General features: G+C 38.2%; 1 protein-coding gene across 1 annotated transcript; it reads right to left on the bottom strand.

Moving 5' to 3' along the window:
- Positions 1-9,645: 9,645 nt before the first annotated feature.
- LOC110751625 (uncharacterized) lies at positions 9,646-10,092 on the bottom strand. Its single transcript, XM_021952124.1, has 2 exons — positions 9,775-10,092; positions 9,646-9,675 (listed from the first exon to the last, which is right to left on the bottom strand). Exons 1-2 carry the CDS (start codon positions 10,090-10,092, stop codon positions 9,646-9,648), a joined length of 348 nt encoding a protein of 115 aa, XP_021807816.1.
- Between the last annotated feature and the right edge of the window lie 9,770 nt (positions 10,093-19,862).

The raw sequence follows: 19,862 nt of genomic DNA, 5'->3' as shown, positions 1-19,862 counted from the left end.
CTTTGCAACGAATTCTGTGCAATGGCCATCTCTGACCAGCTCCTCAATGTGCCTTTTCCAGGCGTTGCAGTTGTTTGTGTAATGACCATGCTCCCCATGGAATGCGCAGTACTTACTGGCATCCCTATTAGACGGGTCTCCCCTCAGAGGCGGCGGTCTCCTCACCCACGGCTTGTCCTTCACTTGTGCCAGGATCTGGTGGATTGGGATAGTGAACTCAGTAAAGGTTCCTGTTTATTAGCCTCCCTCAAGGGCCGAGATCTGCGCTTGTCTCGGGCTTTATGCTCAAACTTGTTACTTTTTTGGCTTGCCTGCCTTGTCGGGTGATCAGCTTGCTTGCTGGCCTTCTTCGCCGCAATACGGTCATCGTCCCAAAGTGCATAGCGCTCTGCCGTCGCAAAGACCTCTGCCAAGGTTTGGCTTGGAGTTATGGCCAGCTCACGGTATAGCTCGTGTTCGGTTGGCAAGCCTTTTTTGAAAGCTGAGGATGCAACTTGGTCATTGCATCCTATGATGTTCGCCTTCTCAGCCTTGAACCGTCTGAGGTAGTCTCGAAGAGACTCCTCTGGTTTCTTGTGCAAGTTGAACAGGTGGTCTGCATGCTTTCTGACCGTCCTATAAGAGGTGTACTCCTTTGTGAAGATGAGGGCAAACTCCTTGAAGTTGCTTATCGACGTGGGCGATAAAGTGGGGAACCAGTCTTAAGCTGCTCCTCGTAGAGTCATCGTGAACACTTTGCACATTAGGGCGTCGTCAGCCTTGTACAAGATCATGGCACTCTTAAAGTGCCTCAAATGGCTCTTAGGGTCGGAGTCTCCCTTGAACGGAGTGATGGATGGGGTTGTGAACCGCTTCGGCGGTGCAGCTCGTTCCACCTCATCTGTAAAGGGTGAGCAGTCGACTCGATCAATTTCCCTGTGCAGGGCCTCATCCGTGCTTCCTTTAATTTGGAGACTTTGGAGTCGGTCATTCACTAACTTCTCGACATCTTCTGCCCGCAGGGCTAGTGGTTCGGGTCGATGTCTTCAGTGTCTCGAGCGCCGCTGGTTAACTTCCTCCTCGGTTCCCAAGGGTCGATCCCCTTGGTTGTTCTGCCCATGGGGCAGATTAGGAGATTGAGCTGTTGAGGAGTCCTTTACGGCTTGCTGCCGTGTGTGGGTCCTCGAGCGGGCTGGTGAGCGTCGATCATTGCGCTTGTCATGCGATTGCTCACGCACTCGAGCTCCTTGTGAGCCCAGCCTGGATTGGTTACTTCCTTGTGGGGACATTGGACTGTGGGCCCAAGCGAGCATGGACATTGGACTGTGGGCCCAGCCTTTCGCGTACATTGGTCCTTGGACCTAACCTCGAACGGATCGTCGACCGGCTCAGAGTGCGACTTGCAGATGTCTGCATCTCGTCAGCACGATCTCGTTTTCTCCCCTGCCCGTTTGCCCTTGCCTAACCAGCTTGGGACCTCTCGAACTGCTCGCTGACATGCTCGTGTGTCCTCCTCTCCTCATCACGGGGTCCAAGGTTAGGGCCTTGGTTCAAGTTGATCTGCCTGAGTAGCTGGCCAGTCAGGTTGTTCTGATCGTCGACTCTTTGTGTAAGTTGATCAACCCGTGAGTTAAGGTCCACCTGACCAGATGAGTGCATCGGGCCCAATGGCATATGGGCTAGGGCTCCATTAGACGCGTACACAGGTGCATACGTCAAGTGTGGTGGCAGAGGAGGGAGAGGATGGATCTGCTCCAAGACAGGGGAGGCGTCAAAGTAGCCGTAGGGCTGTGGAGCAAGTCTGGCAGTTGAGTGGTGTGGCTGCTGCTGTGTTCCGATAGTAGGAGGGCGCGGCAGAGCAGCTCCAGCCGCTGGCGCTTGCAGCTGCAAGGCTATGCAGGTCACAGGACCACGTGGTGGCTGTTCTGCAATTCCAGCAGCTGTCTGCGGCGGCTGTTCTGCAATTCCGACAGTTGGAGGTGGCTGCGAAGCGCTTGGGGGTGGACGCAAGGCATTGGCAGCCACAATTCCGTGAGGTTGCAGAGAGGCTTCCACCACGAAACCATGAGACGGGCCCGTCGTGGTGGTGTTACTCTTCGAACGTCTTGTATCGACCATGGTTGATTGGAAAAAGTTGTGGAAAATGAATTTGGAGCACGCTTTGATTATAATTTCGCGCTCTCAATGAAAGCACCAATTTCTGGGAGCAAATTTCCTCCCACGAGAATATTCGCCTAAAGATTCCTTCGTCTTCTTCACACCTCTCTCTCCCTGCAAAACAGATCGGAGTAAAAGGACCACACCCGGGGGGGTGTTGGCCAAAGGCCCTCCAATGCCTAAGTTAGGATGGGTGTTTCAAGGAAAACCGGGTGGCCGGAGCCGTGTGTGGAGGTCGAAGCTTTGTGTGAGAGAGAGAGAGAAAGAAGATGGTGGCTAGGGTTTGTGAAGGGTAATTTCTGCAGAGTTTCAGTATGAATTTAGACGTACCTGAACCCTTGTGTGTAGCTAGGTATTTATAGGAGCCTCGGAGGCTAGGGTTTCAGAGGAATAATTCCGTAGATGGAAAGGAATTATTCCTCCCTGATTAGGCGAGATTTGATTAATTAGGGATTTGATTTATTTGATTTAAATCAAATCCCTAATTGGGGTAGGAATCAAATCAATCTCCATTTTAATTAGGTAATTGCCAATTTAATTGGGTAACTCCCAATTAAATTGAGTAACTCCCAATTAAGGCAAATAATCCCCAAATGGAAGGAATTATTTGACCTAGGGTGATTTAATTCGATTCCCACAATGCTGCCGGAAAAATCCTGCCATAAAATCTTATATGCTTTGTAAGTTTTGTGATGTTGCAGGGCACACTGAATCTCATCGTCAGAAGAAGAACATGTATTCTTCTTCGAGTACTGCTTCTACTAGTTCCTTTGCTGCTATGACTACCAACACATTGGCTACACCATTGCTGACTTCAGAACAATATAGTCAGCTTATTGCCTTGTTACCCTATGGTAAAAATAATTCAGTAGCCAATCTGGCAAGTAACCCATTATGTTTTAATTCATCATTCAATATTGGTTCTTGGATCATCGATTCCGGTGCCACAGATCATATGGTTTCCGATGCTAATTTTTTAGAAAGCATGACCACACTTAACACCGCACCCATCAAATTGCCAACAGGACAAACATCCAACATCACTCATATTGGCTCTGCCACACCTTTACCATCCTTGCCTCTAAAAAATGTTTTGCTAGTCCCCGATTTTCGATTCAATCTTTTGTCTGTTAGCAAAATCACTAAACTACTTAATTGCTCCATTACCTTTTATTCTGATCATTGTGTTTTGCAGGACTTGAATTCGAAGAGGTTGATTGGTAAGGGCAAGGAACATGTTGGTCTTTATTACCTAGCCCCCGATGTGCCTTCCATTGCTAATTCCGCTATCTCTTCCCCAAATTTTAGTCTGTGGCACTGGCGCTTAGGACATCCATCCAAGTGTACTCTTCCTTATTTACAAAGTTTGAATTCAAAAATTTCTTTTGATAATAATCATGCTTGCACTATTTGCCCTTTGGCTAAACATTGTCGGCTTTCTTTTCCTTTAAGCTCTATATCAACAAATGCTTGCTTCGATTTAATACATTGTGATGTTTGGGGACCTTATTCCGTTTCTTCAATTTCTGGTGCTAAATATTTTTTAACCATAGTTGATGATTTTTCTCATAGTACTTGGCTTTATTTAATGCAGCATAAATCAAAAGTTAATACCTACTTACCACATTTTTTTGCTATGGTCAAAACACAATTTAATTGTTCTATTCGTCAAGTTCGTACTGACAATGGAACTGAATTTTTTAATCACACATTGAACCAATATTTTTCTTCACTTGGTGTTATTCATCAACATAGTTGTGTGGCAACACCACAACAAAATGGTGTCGTCGAAAGAAAACATCATCATATTTTAAATATTGCTCGTTCCCTTCGTTTTCAATCAAATTTACCTGTTTCTTTTTGGGGTGATTGTGTTCTTACTGCTGCTTATCTAATTAATCGTTTACCCACCAAAATCTTACATGGGAAAACACCTTATGAAATTCTTTTCAACAAAGCACCTTCTTATACCCACCTACGAATTTTTGGTTGTCTTTGTTATGGTCATAACTTGTCTCCCCATTCTCATAAATTTGATAAAAGAGCAAAACTAGGTATCTTTATTGGTTATCCACCTTTTCAAAAGGCTTATAAAATATATGATCTTGAAACAAAGAAAATTTACACTTCTAGAGATGTCACTTTTTACGAAACTATTTTTCCTTATAATTTATCACAAAATAACCACACTTTCCCTGGTGTTTTACCCATTCCTGCAACAGATTTTGAACATTCCCACCTTCCTTTAGCTTCCGCTCATCCACTTACCTCACCAGATTTATCTAACCCAAAAACACAAGCCACTCCAGACACTAACACGTCTCCCTCTACTCAACCCACCAACATACCTTCTTCTCCCTCACCAACCAACATACTTTCTCTCCCATCTCTTTTGCCTCCATCTCCCACCGAAACACCTACACCAGCCATCACAAATTCCAATACTTCCTCTGCCATTATAGCACCTCCTTCATCTCCTCCTCCTCGTAGTCGCAAACCACCTGGTTACCTTAATGATTATCACTGCTACCAATCTCAAGCAACCTCTTCGACTTCAGGTCCGCATGGCACCAGGTACCCTTTATCCCATTATTTATCTTATGACAAATTCTCTATTAAACATCAAAGTTTTCTTGCTTCTATTACTACCATTGTTGAGCCTAATACTTTTGATGAAGCCACTAAATACCCTGAGTGGCGTAAAGCTATGCAAAGTGAACTTGCTGCCTTGGAAGCTAATCATACATGGACCCTCATGGCCTTGCCTGCTCATAAAAAAGCCATTGGCTGCAAATGGGTCTATAAAATAAAACGGCATTCTGATGGCACTATTGAACGATGCAAAGCTCGCCTTGTCGCCAAGGGATATACGCAAATGGAAGGGATTGATTATCATGAAACTTTTTCTCCTGTTGCCAAGCTTACCACTGTTCGTGTTTTATTATCTTTGGCCGCTGCCAAGGGTTGGTGTCTTCAACAATTAGACGTCAACAATGCCTTTCTTCATGGTGATTTACATGAAGAGGTTTACATGCAGCTCCCTCCAGGTTATCACGGCAAGGGGGGAAATATGGTGTGCCGTCTTAACAAATCACTTTATGGATTAAAGCAAGCTTCTCGGTGTTGGTTTGCAAAATTCTCCAAAGCATTACTTGATGCGGGATTTTCTCAATCTAAAGCAGATTACTCCCTTTTCTATCGTCACAAAGGGAAGTCATCAATTTTCTTGCTTGTATATGTTGACGATATTATTATTACAGGTACCGATGCTACTACTATATCAATTATCAAGAATTTGTTGCATCAACGTTTTCATTTAAAAGACCTTGGTGATTTAAAATACTTCCTTGGGATAGAAGTGTCTCGTTCTTCAAAGGGATTGTATTTGAGCCAACGGAAGTATGCACTTGACATTTTGAAAGACTCGGGTCTTATTGGTGCACGTCCTACTTTCTTCCCCATGGAACAAAATCTCAAGTTAAACAATGAAGATGGAGAACTATTACATAATCCAGAAACCTATAGAAGATTGGTGGGTCGCTTGATATATCTCACCATCACCAAGCCAGACATTGTTCATTACAGTTCATATTTTGAGCCAATTCATGCAAAGCCCCCATACAACTCATAAAGATGCTGCATATCGATTATTACGTTATTTGAAAGGGACTCCAGGCCAAGGGATTCTGTTATCATCTTCTAATAATTTTCAATTGAGAGCCTACTGTGATTCTAATTGGGCTAGCTGTCCAATGACAAGGAGGTCGACTACAGGTTACTTTGTACTTCTTGGAGAAAGTCCTATCTCATGGAAAACAAAGAAGCAAGATACTGTGTCACGCTCATCAGCTGAAGCAAAATATAGAGCGATGGCTATGGCAACTTGTGAACTCCAATGGTTACGATATTTACTTTATGATCTTGGTCTGTCACACACCACACCAAGCTTACTTTATTGTGACAACCAAGCTGCTTTATACATCGCAGCTAATCCAGTATATCATGAGCGCACCAAGCATATTGAGATCGATTGTCATGTTGTTCGAGAGAAGATTCAAAATGGTTCTTTACGTACTGCCTATATTCCTTCAAAGGAGCAATTTGCAGATGTCTTTACCAAGTCTTTAGGTAAAGATCAATTCCAACGACTCAAAAACAAGCTGGGTATTCTTGATCTCCATACTCCAGCTTGAGGGGGAATATTGAAGATATGGAAAGATTACAAAATATATTGTACATTATTTGTTACCTTGTATAGGAATAGTCAACTTCTCTGTTAAGGCTTGTACAAATTAGTGCCTTTAACTTAGGATTTAAATTACCTTCCTTAGGTAGTCTTATTGGCTTTATATATTGGCCTTCTTCTGTATTGCAAACACACAAATATACGAGATATTATTTTACACTCTTCCTCTTTTGTTTAACTTAAACTTTGTGAATTTTTTCCTTCCATTTTTACATGTCGTAGTAGGGTACCTTAATTAACATTGGGATTTATGAACTTTTTTTTTTATTTCTTCTCTATGTTGGAATATAAATTATTAACTTTTGAGTCTTTAATAGTGTAGATGATGAGATTAATATTCAACGATTTTAAAATATGAAATTTATGACAATTATGGTTGTAATGAATGAATAAATTATTAATCAATATGAAATGATATTATGAAGTGGGCTATACCAAGCAATTAGTATCGTATTAATTTATTAACCGATTCTTTATCCCCATTTTTGTTTTTGTTGTGTGCTGAAGGCTTATCAGCGTTGATAAAAAAGAACAAGAAGGATGGTGCACTCCATGGTTTTAGATTCTATTCCCAGGGGATTAGTATCTCACACTTGTTTTGTGTAGACAACTCTGTCATATTTTGCAATACTGATGAACAGGAGATTCATTGTCTGAAAAATATTCTAGTATGCTATGAGGCATGTTCTGGTCAATGCATTAACTTTGATAAGAGCTCCATCTTTTCTGGGAAGAAGTGTCCTGCGCGTGTACGCAAGAAGGTGAGGGATATATTTGGGTGCAGTAAAATGATGAGTTCGGGAAATATTTAGGGCTTAATGCTGATTTTGGTGCATCGAAACAACGTGTTTTTGAGGATGTTAGGAAGAAGATCAACGCCAAACTTATGGGATGGTCGAAACAATTTTTGTCACAGGCGGGGAAGGAAGTTTTGATCAAAGTTGGTGCCCTAGCCATGCCTAATTATGCCATGTCTTGTTTTAAGTTGCCCATCAATCTCTGTAAAGAGATTGAACGAGGGATTAGTAATTATTGGTGGAAGGGTCATAAGGATCATAAGGGTATCCATTAGGTTCGTTGGCAGGGTTTATGTTAGCTAAAGCAGGCTAGGGGAATGGGCTTCCGTGATCTAATGTGCTTTAACTTAGCTATGCTGGCAAAAATTGGATGGCGGGTCCTTATGTATCCGGATTCCCTACTGGCTAATATCCTGCGGAATAAGTATTTTCGTTCGACAGACTTTATGAATGCCAATTGTGGACGCGGAGTGTCGTGGGGATGGAAAGGTATTGTGCAAGGACGGCGAATTTTGGAGGCTGGCATGAGATGGCACATTTGTAATGGCAGAAAGGTTCACATATGTTAGGATTGCTAGGTACCTAAATCGTCGACTTTCCAAATTTACTCTAGACACCTAGATATGCCAGACCTGGTTCAGGGGCTTATTGACCCCGAGACTCAGACGTGGAAACGAGACTTAGTTATGCGATGTTTCAATGGTGAGGAGGCCCAAACGATTTTATTGTTACCTACTAGTAGGTGGGGCTGTGAAGATAAGATGATCTGGCATTTTACTGCGCATGGAGGCTACTCTATGCACTCTGGGTATGCTATCGCACTTGATTTGCGAAAGAATGGCGAATTAGGAAGGAAAGCCAAGGGCGAAGGTAGCGGTGATTGTGGACAAAAGAGCTTCTGGAAGAGCATCTGGAGGCTGCCAACACCTCCAAAACCTTGAGCTTTTATGTGGAGGGGCTTTCGGAATGCGCTGGTGGTGAAAGAAAATTTACGGCGCCAACGAGTGGATGTGGACAACACATGTGCTCTATGTGGTCAAGAAAGGGGATCCCAGGTGCATTTTTTTTTTTCAAATGCAAGTATGCTAGATTGTTTTGGTTTGCCAGTTCTTTGCAGCTTGATGTTTCACAAATTGAAGGAGCTGATTTTCGCACAAGTTAGGACAGCCTGTTAAGGAAGTATGGTTTGGTGGAGCATTGTAAAGAGATACTCCAGTGTGTTGTTTTTGGGTTATGGTGACTATGAAAGAGTAGGAATAGTGCTGTTTTTTATGGGTGCATCTGGGATCTTGGAGACTATGTGGACCAATTTCACTCTCAAATGCAAGAGTACAGGGTTGCCCAGACGTCAACGAAACCATTGATTCACGAGTTGCCCCGACCACTTGAGCAACATGATCGGTCCAACTGCAAGTGGACTAAACCCGCATAAAGCAGGGTAAAGGCTAACTGTGATGGCGCATGGCTGAAGCAGATGCAAAAGGGTGGTATTGGGTGGGTAATCCGAGATGATTACGGGTTGGATGTTTCTAGCTGGCAGTATGGGTGGTTTACAGGGTAGCATGGCTTTGGTTATGGAAGCGAAAGCTATCAAAGAAGCTTTACTTACCTGCGTGAAGACTCAGCTGATGCATGTGGAAGTGGAGTCTGACTCGAGGCTCCTCATGCAAATGCTGAAAGGTGAAAGACCAATTGATGTTGCTGTGGAGGCCATTATATTTGATATTAAGACACTTTCTTGCCTTTTGCAGCAGGTGGTGTTTATGGATACTCCCCGATAATGTAATAAGGCAGCGCACCAAGTTGCATCCTTTGTCTCCAAAGTAGGAAGTAACAACGTATGGGACCAAGTGTGGCCTAAGTGGATTTTTGATTTCTTTTGTTTGGAAAAAAAACAAACAAACAAACTTATTAACCGGTTTGCGCTTGAGCACTCCTATTCGAATGATTTTTTAAAATTTTGTGAAGGGCCCCTTTAGTGTGAAATCCAGACTCCGTCATTATAAAAAGTAACTAATAGTATAGATAATTAATTTGGATACCAACTATTAATTAGTCTAGTGGTACTTCTCTCTCTAATATTGAAAAAGGTCACAAGTTCAAATCTTATCTCTGGTATTCATAAAAGAAAAAGATAGGTAATTTGAATTGGGACCTAATCTTGTGGTGTCTAGATATTGGAAGCCCAATACATCCTCAAGGCCTTTTTTCAACACTTCTCAAACCTCATAGTTTTTTTCTGCATCCTTAAAGCCCATAGTTAGTAATATAATGGATTAACTACACTTTAGTCCCTAGAGATTTAGTGTCAATATCGAAATGGGCCCTAAGGTTTCAATTCAATCAATTTCATACCCGACATTTCAAAGTATTACCAATTTACACCCGCCGTTACATTGATCGTCAAAGTCAAACGTTAAATGCTGACGTGGTAATCGTGGGACCCACCTCATAACCAAACATCAATTAGAAAGAGACCAATATGGGACCCACCCACTAACCAATATCAAAAATTAATTTCATATAAAATAATAAAATAAAATAAAATAACCTTAAGAGTTGCAGACCCTGACCAGAGTTGGAGAACAGTTTTACCTTCTGCATTCCCACTTTGGAAACAAAAGCATGAGACACATTCTCCAAGCTATCGTTCAGAACTTCAGTGATCGCAGCTGTGATCGCCTCCGCCTGCTTCGTCGGCACGCCTTTGGCCTCCAAACCCCTAACCAAAGCCAAAGTGTCCACGAGAAATGCGCGATTCCCTTTCGGTTTGACCAGTCCCGAAATCTGCCTGCTGAAGAGCCCATATCCATTGTTGCTCGTCGAAGAAGGCGAGTAGAGGTTTTGTCGGAAGCTGGCGTAGAGAAACGCGAAATTGGCACCGGTTTGAAGCATGTGCTTGCAGAGCGCCATGTATTTGTTTTCGATTTACAGAGGAAAATGTTTTGTTTGGGTAAAGTATTTGAAGTGAGAGAGGCGGCGAAAAAACGTGGTTGGATGGGTGGTGTAACCAAATCACCAAAACACAGAACACACTCAACCATCAAAACAAAACAAAATGACAGTAACCAAATCCTTTTTTTTTTTAAATTAAAAAAATATATATATCTGCATCTATCCATGGTGGGTCTGCATCTCTCCATCCTCTCCATCCTAGCTCTTTTTGCATCTATCCACATCTCCCATTTCCTGCACTGCCCTCCAACATTAATGGGTCGGTTCGATACTAGCTGTGGGAGAGGTTGTGGGTTTTTTTGCCCTGTCCATGGTGGAGATTTGGGTTGAGCTTGTTTTTAGTGGGAATTATATGGTTATGGAGATGGAGAGGATGGAAGCCAACGAAGTTGAGATTGAAGAGAAGGGGCTGGGGTCTGCAACTCTTAGGTTTTTTTTTAAAGTTTATTTTATTTTATTTTATTATTTTATATAAAATTAATTTTTGATATTGGTTAGTGGGTGGGTCCCATATTGGTCTCTCTCTAACTGCTATTTGGTTATGAGGTGGGTCCCACGTCAGCATTTAACGTCTGACTTTGACGGTCAAGGTAACGGCGGGTGTAAATTGATAATACTTTGAAATGTCGGGTATGAAATTGATTGAATTGAAACCTTAGGGCCCATTTCGATACTGACACTAAACCTCCAGGGACTAAAGTGTAGTTAATCCTAATATAATTCAATAAAGATTTGTCTTTACACACAATTGTCTCCGGACACTTTTGTTTCTTTGGACACATATTTTCAACATTTTCTTAACATCCGAAACAAATTACTAATGTCCCAAGAATACCCATTTTTTAAGGGAGATTCACTATTATATTCAATATAGGTGCTCAAATTATTATTTTTTTTATATAAAAAAAAAACCTGCATGAAATGGACTTTAGAAACACACCCAAAGCTCATTTACAACATAACAAAGAGGCTTCGAACTTCCTACAAATTACAAAGCTGCCATCGTTTTCTTAAAACAATCCCAACCCTAAAACCTCATTTTAAAAAAACCCAAAAAACTCAATAGGGCATCAAAGTAATTTAATAATCACAATTAAATTGAATATGGCCAATTGTCATTTTTTGTTTTTTGTTTTTGGTTTGTTTATAGAAATTAAATAGTGGAGGGGTTATCTATATCACTAGTGCTAAAAATGGGTATATAACTAAATATCTCTTCTTATAATTACTAAACCATAACTCTTTTAGGTACCCATTTTTTCATTTTCACTTTCTCTACGCTCTACATTGAAATCTACAAGAAGAGTTCAAAGGATGAGCTAATCGTCATGTATGAGAATTTTGACTAGGAAAATGTTAGCGTTTAGTATGTTATTGCACCATTTTACTTCGATTTTCAGATTTGAAAGTTTCTGGATTCAGAACACGTGCAATGAATTAGAATCACGTAATTCGTAAATATGTTGTTGTTGACCGACCGCACAACTTGACGATATGCAGTTTTCTATGAATCATTGTGTGGCTATGATTCACCGTGCTGTGAATCCATAAATTTCCAAAGCCATTAACCAAAACAAATGGTGAAAAAGGACATGATGTAGGTAGTTAGAGAAATGGATGAGTTAGGGGTTAGGACATTAGAGACAGATATGAAGTGAGAGTGTGAGGGTTGGGTTTAATGATCTTTTAGAGGGTGTAGATGTATTGGTGTGGCAATTTTGTCACGCCTTGTGCTAGAAGGTTTTTCATATATGTATTTTTAGCTTACCATATAGATATGATGGCGGTGTGTGAGAGATTCAGTTGGGTTCTTCTCTACGTAAATTCCCAACTGGACTTAGAGAGTGATTCTCAGAAGTATGTGAATGCTTTGCATCGAAGATTGTAACCAGCTTTGACTCTATTTAATATGTTACCGTTTTCCCTTTTTTTATAAATAAAAAAAGTATACAAAGTTTATAACTTTGGGTAAACTTGTGATTTGCCCCCTCAATTTGTACCTAACTTTCAATTGACCCCCAATTTTTTATTTTATTTATATATATAGAAAATTAAAGATATGAAATTCTTCTTTTCATCAATTTCCTATTGCCGTCTAAATCCTCAACATTTCATTCACTTTGTCATTAAAATATAAGGAAAAATTGGTAATTTCATATGTTAAAAATAATGAAATATTGTAAAACAAAATAATATGAGATATAAGAGAGATTCTCCAATTAGTATTTAAGTTAAGAATTTGTTACATACTTCTAATCTCGGTTGGATTGAATTTAAGAGACTACCAACACATTTAATGAATACAATCCAACGGCAACACATTTAATGAATGCAATCCAACAGCCAATATTAGAAGTATGCAACCAATCATTAACATAAAATACTTATTGGAGAATCTTCCAAGATGTAAAATGAAAAAAGATCATTTTAATAGATAGAGGGGTGGGTGGGTTGATTAAAAAGTACTAAAAAGTAAAAGGGAGTGTAAGTGGAGAAAATGGGAGTGGGAAAATCAACTCCCATAAATAAATAAAAAAAGGATAGGGGTTAATTGAAAGTTAAATACAAGTTTCGGAGGCAAATAACCAGTTTAGCCTATAAATTTTTAATGGAAAAACTTCTTACTTGATGTTAAAACTTAATTATTTACTAGCCCCTTGATACGTGCTCACGTGGTACCAATTTTCTTTTTTTAACGTGTTTTGATGGCAATTAGAGGTATATACTAATTTAATTACTTTAAAATAGGGTTATTTGCAGCAATGGTCTCTCAACTATACCCGTATTTACAGTTTGGTCACTCAATTCAATTATTAGTTGCAGAGGTCACTCAATTAGGTGTTGTGTTGTACCATTAGTCCCTACCGTCAAGTCTCTCTAACGGTAGGGACTAATGGTGCAACACAACACCTAATTGAGTGACCTCTGTAACTATTTTTTGGAGTTGAGTGACCAAAATATAACTCCGAGTATAGTTGAGGGATCATTGCTACAAATAATCCTGACTGAAAAGTCACATTTGCCCATCAATAATCTAAGAGATGTTTGTCACGTCATCATTTTAAACAGAAAAAGTCATAGACTTGATGGAAGGACTAGTAGTGCAACAAAACACCTACTTGAGTGACCTCTGCAACTAATAATTGAATTGAGTGACCAAACTGTAAATACGGGTATAGTTGAGGGATCATCGCTGCGAATAACCCCTTTAAAATACTTTTATGTTATTTCAAAGAAAAAAAAACATAAAACGTAGATAAATTAAAAAAATTGACTTGTTTTTCAATCTAAATATTAGTAATTTACCATGTTTTTTCCTTGAGTAATTTACTATGTTACCCTTCACATAATATTATGTTTTCTTTTTACACTTAAGCTAAGCGAGTCTAATTTTTGCGTTTTCAAATGTCTTCCTGTTTTGGGATATATATATATATAGATTAATTGTCAAAACACATGGACTATTTTGGTATTTAGTCTTTACAATGGGTCAAATATTAAAATGTTATGTGTTTTACTAGGTTGGCCATTTGTTTACACATGGACTATTTTGGTATTTAGTCATATTGTCCGTTATGTTAAATGGGCACCAATTGTATTTAGCAAATAATTTATATCTATATATACAAAGCAAAAGGCAAAGAATGGAGAAATTATAGAATAATACGGTATTACCACGTCAGCTGGTAGTACTTCCATTCAAAATTTGACATGTGTATTATTTTTATAAGAAATTAAACTTTTTGTTCCAGCTGTATTTGAAACTCCAATTTTACCCTTTAAATTAAAAATATTAACAGAAATATAAGAGAAAATGTTCCAGCAACAATCGCTCGCCCTCAATCTCACTGTCGTGCCGTCGCTCTGCCTCCCATGGCTGCCGCCCCCATCCTCTTATTTCATTCCTCTGTTTCTGTATTTTTGCAATCAGATCACATCCCATCATTGCCCTTCTCCCCAATTGTGCCAAGCAAGCTCCTTTCTTCAACAAACAATACGGTGTAGAAGACCCAAATCCCATTTCAATTTGTTAATCAGGTGCATAGCAATTTGCCCAATCCTGCAAGCATCAAACCCATAGTAGCAAGTCTTTCAATCACGTTGTGTGTGTTAGACATGAAGATATTATTACGAATTTGGTCACTCCGCCTGCCCTTCGTCTCTTTCCCTGAAACTGCAACTTCTCTTTAACCCATGGAAGCACCTGCAAGATCTCTAATCATTGCAAATGGGTCCATATTCAAACAAAGAGGCTTTAATCATTATCAAATTGAAATACTAATTTACTGAAACATTTGAATGAACATCGAGTAATGGAAAGACAGAGAGGGAGGGCCATCGGGTGATGGTGTCAGTGCGATGGTAGGGGTTGTTTTCATTTTCTCTGTTTTTCTAACAATTTTTTTAATTTTGTTGTGAAGGGTAAAATTGGAGTTGCAAATCCAACTGGAACAATAGTTTAATTTCTTATAAAAATAATACACATGTCAAATTTTGAATGGAAGTACTACCAGATGACGTGGTGATACCGTACTATTCTATAATTTCTGGTAAAACATTCAAATTACCAAATGCCCTTTGTTAATGCAAACATTAAGAATTGAAATTGTTAATTAAATGAGGATAATATGGTAAATTCACAATTTTTTATATTTAAAAAAATGAAAATAAAAATAAAAATCAGATAATGGATCCTATTTTTATGGAACACAACTACCCATTATCTTTTTTAATTCTAAAATAAATTTATTTATTTATTTTAAAAATGCCTCTCGCAGGCACGGAAGTGTGTGCCGAAAGGCTAGTTTAATATTAATTAAATAAATTTTATTTGAATTCATTTCATGAATAAAAAAGTAAGAATAAGTAGATAAAAGTTCAGATTTAAAAAATTAAAAAACAAAAACAAAAATAAAAAATACCCACCATCTCACACCCCTCCCCACCTATTCCAGTTACCACCTTGGATTGGTGGAAAAAGGGGAGTATTGTTAGCATTTTCATTTTTATTTTTTGAAATTGAATTCAAATAATTATATTCTTTATTAAAATTAGAATATATTTGAAATTTTTTACCACAATTTAAAAAAATAACTACATTAACTAACTATCATAAACACAGGGAGAAAATTAACTAAATTGAAAAACAAATGGAGTAAGCTGGCCAATGGTAAAACACATAGACCGTTTTGATATTTAACCCCTTTGCAATTGTACTTGAGATATTTTCATATCTTTTTCTACTAGTTTAAATTTAGTAACACATGGTAGATATTTAAGAGTTCGATTATCGCTTTTTTCTTCTATGATTAAAAATTAGACTAGTGGCACATGTACTAGGACATGTATCTTTTGAAGGGTATGAGAAGTTGTGTGCATCACTGGCTGCTGTAGGAGAATGACAGTTTCCATCGGTCCAAGGAAGGAAGTCGAAAATGCATTTTAGCGTCTCAAAATAGTACTGATGATAACCACACATGTTTTAGCACTCCCTAATTTTCATTAGCCTTTCACCATCTGAATGTGGAGAGTTGGGAAAGGAGTTTCGGGGAATGATAGCAACCTTCTCTCTAACCTTCTCTACCTTCTCCCTTTTCCTAATGACATGTGTCACACTCTTTACACTTAAAACAATGCTATTAATTACAAAAAAAAAAAAAAAAAAAAAAAAACCAATAATTATATTTCCATATTTGCCCTTGGTTGAAGCTAAAGTGTCTTCTCCTTGCTTTATCGTTCAAAAGAATGCTCCATGCCTTTTCAATTCTCAACCACAAAATGCACTCTTTTTCTGCTTCTCTGTCCATGAATTGATTGACTGTGTTAATAAAATTTCTATTCAACCAACTTTGTTCTTTGCCAATAGTCTTGTTCAGCTTCTCTCGCTCCAAGGGTATGGTTTTTTCATTTATGAAGTATTATTGTGCTGAAAATTGATATATTTTGAAAGTATTTGCTAATATTCAAATGTGTTGTTTTGTTTCTACTCAGATTTGGGGGATATTTTGGTTTATTTAGTAGTATAAGAAATGCAATCAAGCAATTTCCTTTGAAAAAAAAATGTTAGTTTGTAAACTTTGTACCATTAGGGTGCTTACGGATGTGAAGGACTTTTTTTTTTTCCTACATAAAATAGAAAACTGACATCTCTTTTGTGTTTTAGAAAAAACAGACATTTCGTCTTTTTTCCAAAAAGTAGACATTTTATTTATAAAAAAATAATTGACCTTAAAAAAATTAATAAGATGGTAAGAAAGTTGTAAAAAAAAATTTGGATAAATTGAATACAATTAATAAGGGTAAAGTTGGAAAGTAAAAGTTAGCTTATATAATATATTAATGACATTGTTTGAAGTGTAAGGAGAATGACACATGTCATGAGAAAAAGGGAAAAGGTCCAAAGGAGAAGGTTAGAGAGAAGGTTGCTAGCATTCCCCCCTTCATGGGGTTAATATCAATGCAAGAAGGACATCCAATTTCCTTAGCAGAGCTCTAACACCTGTGAGAAAGAAAATTGTGGAATAATTTAAGAGAAGGAGTTGTTTTGCCCATAATTCATGCAATCAAACAAGGGAAAACTATATTTCAGGAAGGTACTTGTGACACAAATTGTCATGTGTGTTTCTCAAGTGAGAAAAACTTCCCTGGCATGAGGATGCCAGGGTTAGCTATCCACGTCAGTGTCCTAGCCTAATGAGAGTACGCCAGCTATCAATACCTTTGACTTTATGTTTTATTCTTTTTTTTTAATGAAATTTTCCATTTAATATTTTAAGAATACTTTTAGTTGGGAGAAAATCTCCAGAATACCTTCCCCTACCCGTTCTCGCCTCTAACAAAAAACCCTTCTTTCTTTTTCTTTGTTTTTGTCAAAACTAACAGGAACCCTTTGTGTTCCTGTGCTTTCTCTTCTCAACACTACTTGGGCTTTCTCTTCTTAGCATTACTTGGAAGTCCATCGTCGCTTCCTGCTTCATATTCCTCCACACACCAAGTTCTCTCTCTCTCTCTCTCTCTCTCTCTCTCTCTCTCTCTCTCTCTCTCTTTTTCTTTCCAACCCCAATTTTGTGGTTTGATTGTTGTGCATATGTTATCTTTTTGTGGGTTTGTTTTTTAAATGTTCAATATACTTTATTATTGTCATTGTGCTGTGTGGGTGGGTGATTGAGATTTCCCTAACTTTAGAGTTATTAGTGGTTATGCTATTAATTTTTTCGGAGCTTCAAATAACTTTCATGCCTCCTCTGTTCTCCTCGGTTTTTTTTATATTCGTTTTACATTTTATTGTCTTGCTATATGAAATAGAAACCATGATTATTTGGTAGGTTTTTGATTTGGAGAATGGAATCTGAATTCCTAAAGGAAAAATTAGAAACAAATAAAGAGGAAAAGTTATTCGAAGGTGATGAATTAAGAAAGGGCATGAAGGTGTGTAATGAAGTTGAAGCATATAATCTATGCAACTCTTATGCATTGAAGAAGGTTTTAGCATTCAAAAAGGAAATATTCGAAGAGATGCAAAAAATAATATTCGACAATGAGACTATTTGTGTTCGAAGCAAGGGTTTTATGATGACTTTGGCCAAGTGAAGACAGACAGCTCATAAGTTGGATACAAGGACAGGTTGTGTGGCTTGAATTCGATTCACTGTGGATGATAAAGTGTGGAAGATAAGTCATATTAATTTAGATCATAATCATGAGTTTGCTAAGCCTGAAGAAAGACAATTTCTCAAATCGGGTAGAAAGATACGAAAGGTTCATGCAAATGTGTTATGTCTTCTATGGTTGAAGCAGGTATAAGGCCAACAAAGTCATATTCGTATTCGGCAAAAGAAGTTGGCGGTGCTGAGAATGTCGGGTTTATAAGAAAGATTGCCTTAATTATTTGCACAGGAAGAAAGAAGAAATGATTGAAGGGGGGGATTCACAAAGTTTGATAAATCATTTCAAGCATAAACAAGCTGAGGATCCTAATTTTTTCTATAGTGTTAAAGTGGATCAATTTACTCGCATGACGAATTTTTTTTGGAGAGATTGTAGATCAAAGTTAGACTATGATTGCTTTGGAGATGTTATATGCTTTGATACTACATTTTGGACCAACAAATACAGCTTAATTTGTGCCCCATTTGTGGGAATTAATCATCACTGGAAAAATGTATTACCTGGTTGTGTTTTTTTTATTAGATGAAAACACAAAGTCATTTGTTTGATTGCTCCAAACTTGTTTGGAGTCAATGGGAAATAAACATCTGATAACTATTTTCACAGATGAGGATAAAGCCATGGCAAATGCAATAGAAATTGTATTTCCACATGCACGCCATCGATTATGTACTTGGCATATCACTAAAAATGCTACACAACCTCTAGCTGGTCTTTATACTAATCTAGAGTTTAGCAAGCAGTTCAACAAATGCTTTACGGTTGTTTTTGTGAATCAAAATTTCATGCCACGTGGGATAACATGATTAAAACATTCAAGCTTGAGAACCATTTGTGGCTGCAAAAGTTATATGCACTTTTTTTAAAAATGGTGCTCTGCTTTCAATTTAGATTATTTCTCAACTAATATTAGAGCCACCCAAAAGGTTGAGAGCACAAACAACCTCTTTCACCAGATTTCTACAAAAACAATGGCTCTCACAAGTTTTGTGCACCACTATGAGCAAAAAATAGCTGAGATGCAATTAGCATAATTGGAAGAGGATTTTTGTTGTAAAAAATGGCATGCATCATCTTCAAGCTAAGAGTGGTATCTTTAAACAAGTAGCTAGTAAGTACACCATTAAGATGTTTTACTTCTTTGAAAATGAGCTTTTGGGTTGCTTTGAGGTTAGGTTGGTGGAAATTTGTATTAGTGGTCCAGAATATGTTTTTGAAGTAATTGAAGAAGGACATGAAAGAATTTACATAATCCGTTTTAACTCATTAACTTCTAAAATTTCTTGTTTGTGGAAGTTATTTGAGTCCAAGGGATTATTATGTCGTCATGCCTTGAAAATGTTTGATTCCAAAAATATCACCAGCCTACCAAGTCAATACATATTGAAAAGATGGATTAAAGGGGTGAAGAAAGAAATTGTGGTGAGTAGTGACTTATGTGAATCTTCTAATAAGAAGGAGAAATCCGTCCAATCATTGCGCCTAAGTGAGTTGATACATGAAGTAAACAATGTTGTTAGTATAGTATCATTCTCTGATTTAGGAACATGGCTTGCCAAACAAAAGTTAGTAGAGTTTAAGTTGTTACTTGAACATGATATAGAAACTACTAGGGCAAAGAGAAATTTGAATAACATTGAAGACCAAAATGTTCATGATGTGGTCAGTCATAAGCCACCAGTTTTGAATCCCCCCACTATAGGGGCTAAAGGCATAACCAATGCTAGGATAAAAAGTAACATGGAGAAGAAAATAAAGAAAGATAAAAGGAAAGATGCAAGAGTTGGAAATTCATCTCAAGTTTCAAGGCCCACCACAGTGGCTGCTAGTAAGATTTCATTTATTTGAATTATTTTCAACTAGATTATTTTTGCTAGTATTATCAATATCATGTGCTAATAATGAGTATTTTGTAGGCCAAAGCAAGAAACCATCGGTGGTCCACCTCATTCAACTCATTATAATCCATCCTTCCATCAATTTGGTGTACTTACACTACTACAAAAAAACACTTTGCGCGACGAATGATTTTTGGTCACGCAAAGGAAAATTTCGCCGCG

This window comes from Prunus avium, chromosome 3 (assembly GCF_965620075.1).
Source record: "Prunus avium chromosome 3, drPruAviu1.hap1.1, whole genome shotgun sequence".
Classification (NCBI taxonomy): domain Eukaryota; kingdom Viridiplantae; phylum Streptophyta; class Magnoliopsida; order Rosales; family Rosaceae; genus Prunus; species Prunus avium.
This window is presented reverse-complemented; position numbering and strand designations above follow the sequence as displayed.

Excerpts from the sequence above, each read along its gene's own strand:
- LOC110751625 (XM_021952124.1), bottom strand. The coding sequence starts at position 10,092 with ATGGCGCTCTGCAAGCACATGCTTCAAACCGGTGCCAATTTCGCGTTT. Across the intron at positions 9,676-9,774 it reads CCAAAGTGGGAATGCAGAAG|TGGGTGGGTCCCATATTGGT; the intron begins GTAAAACTGTTC and ends GATATTGGTTAG.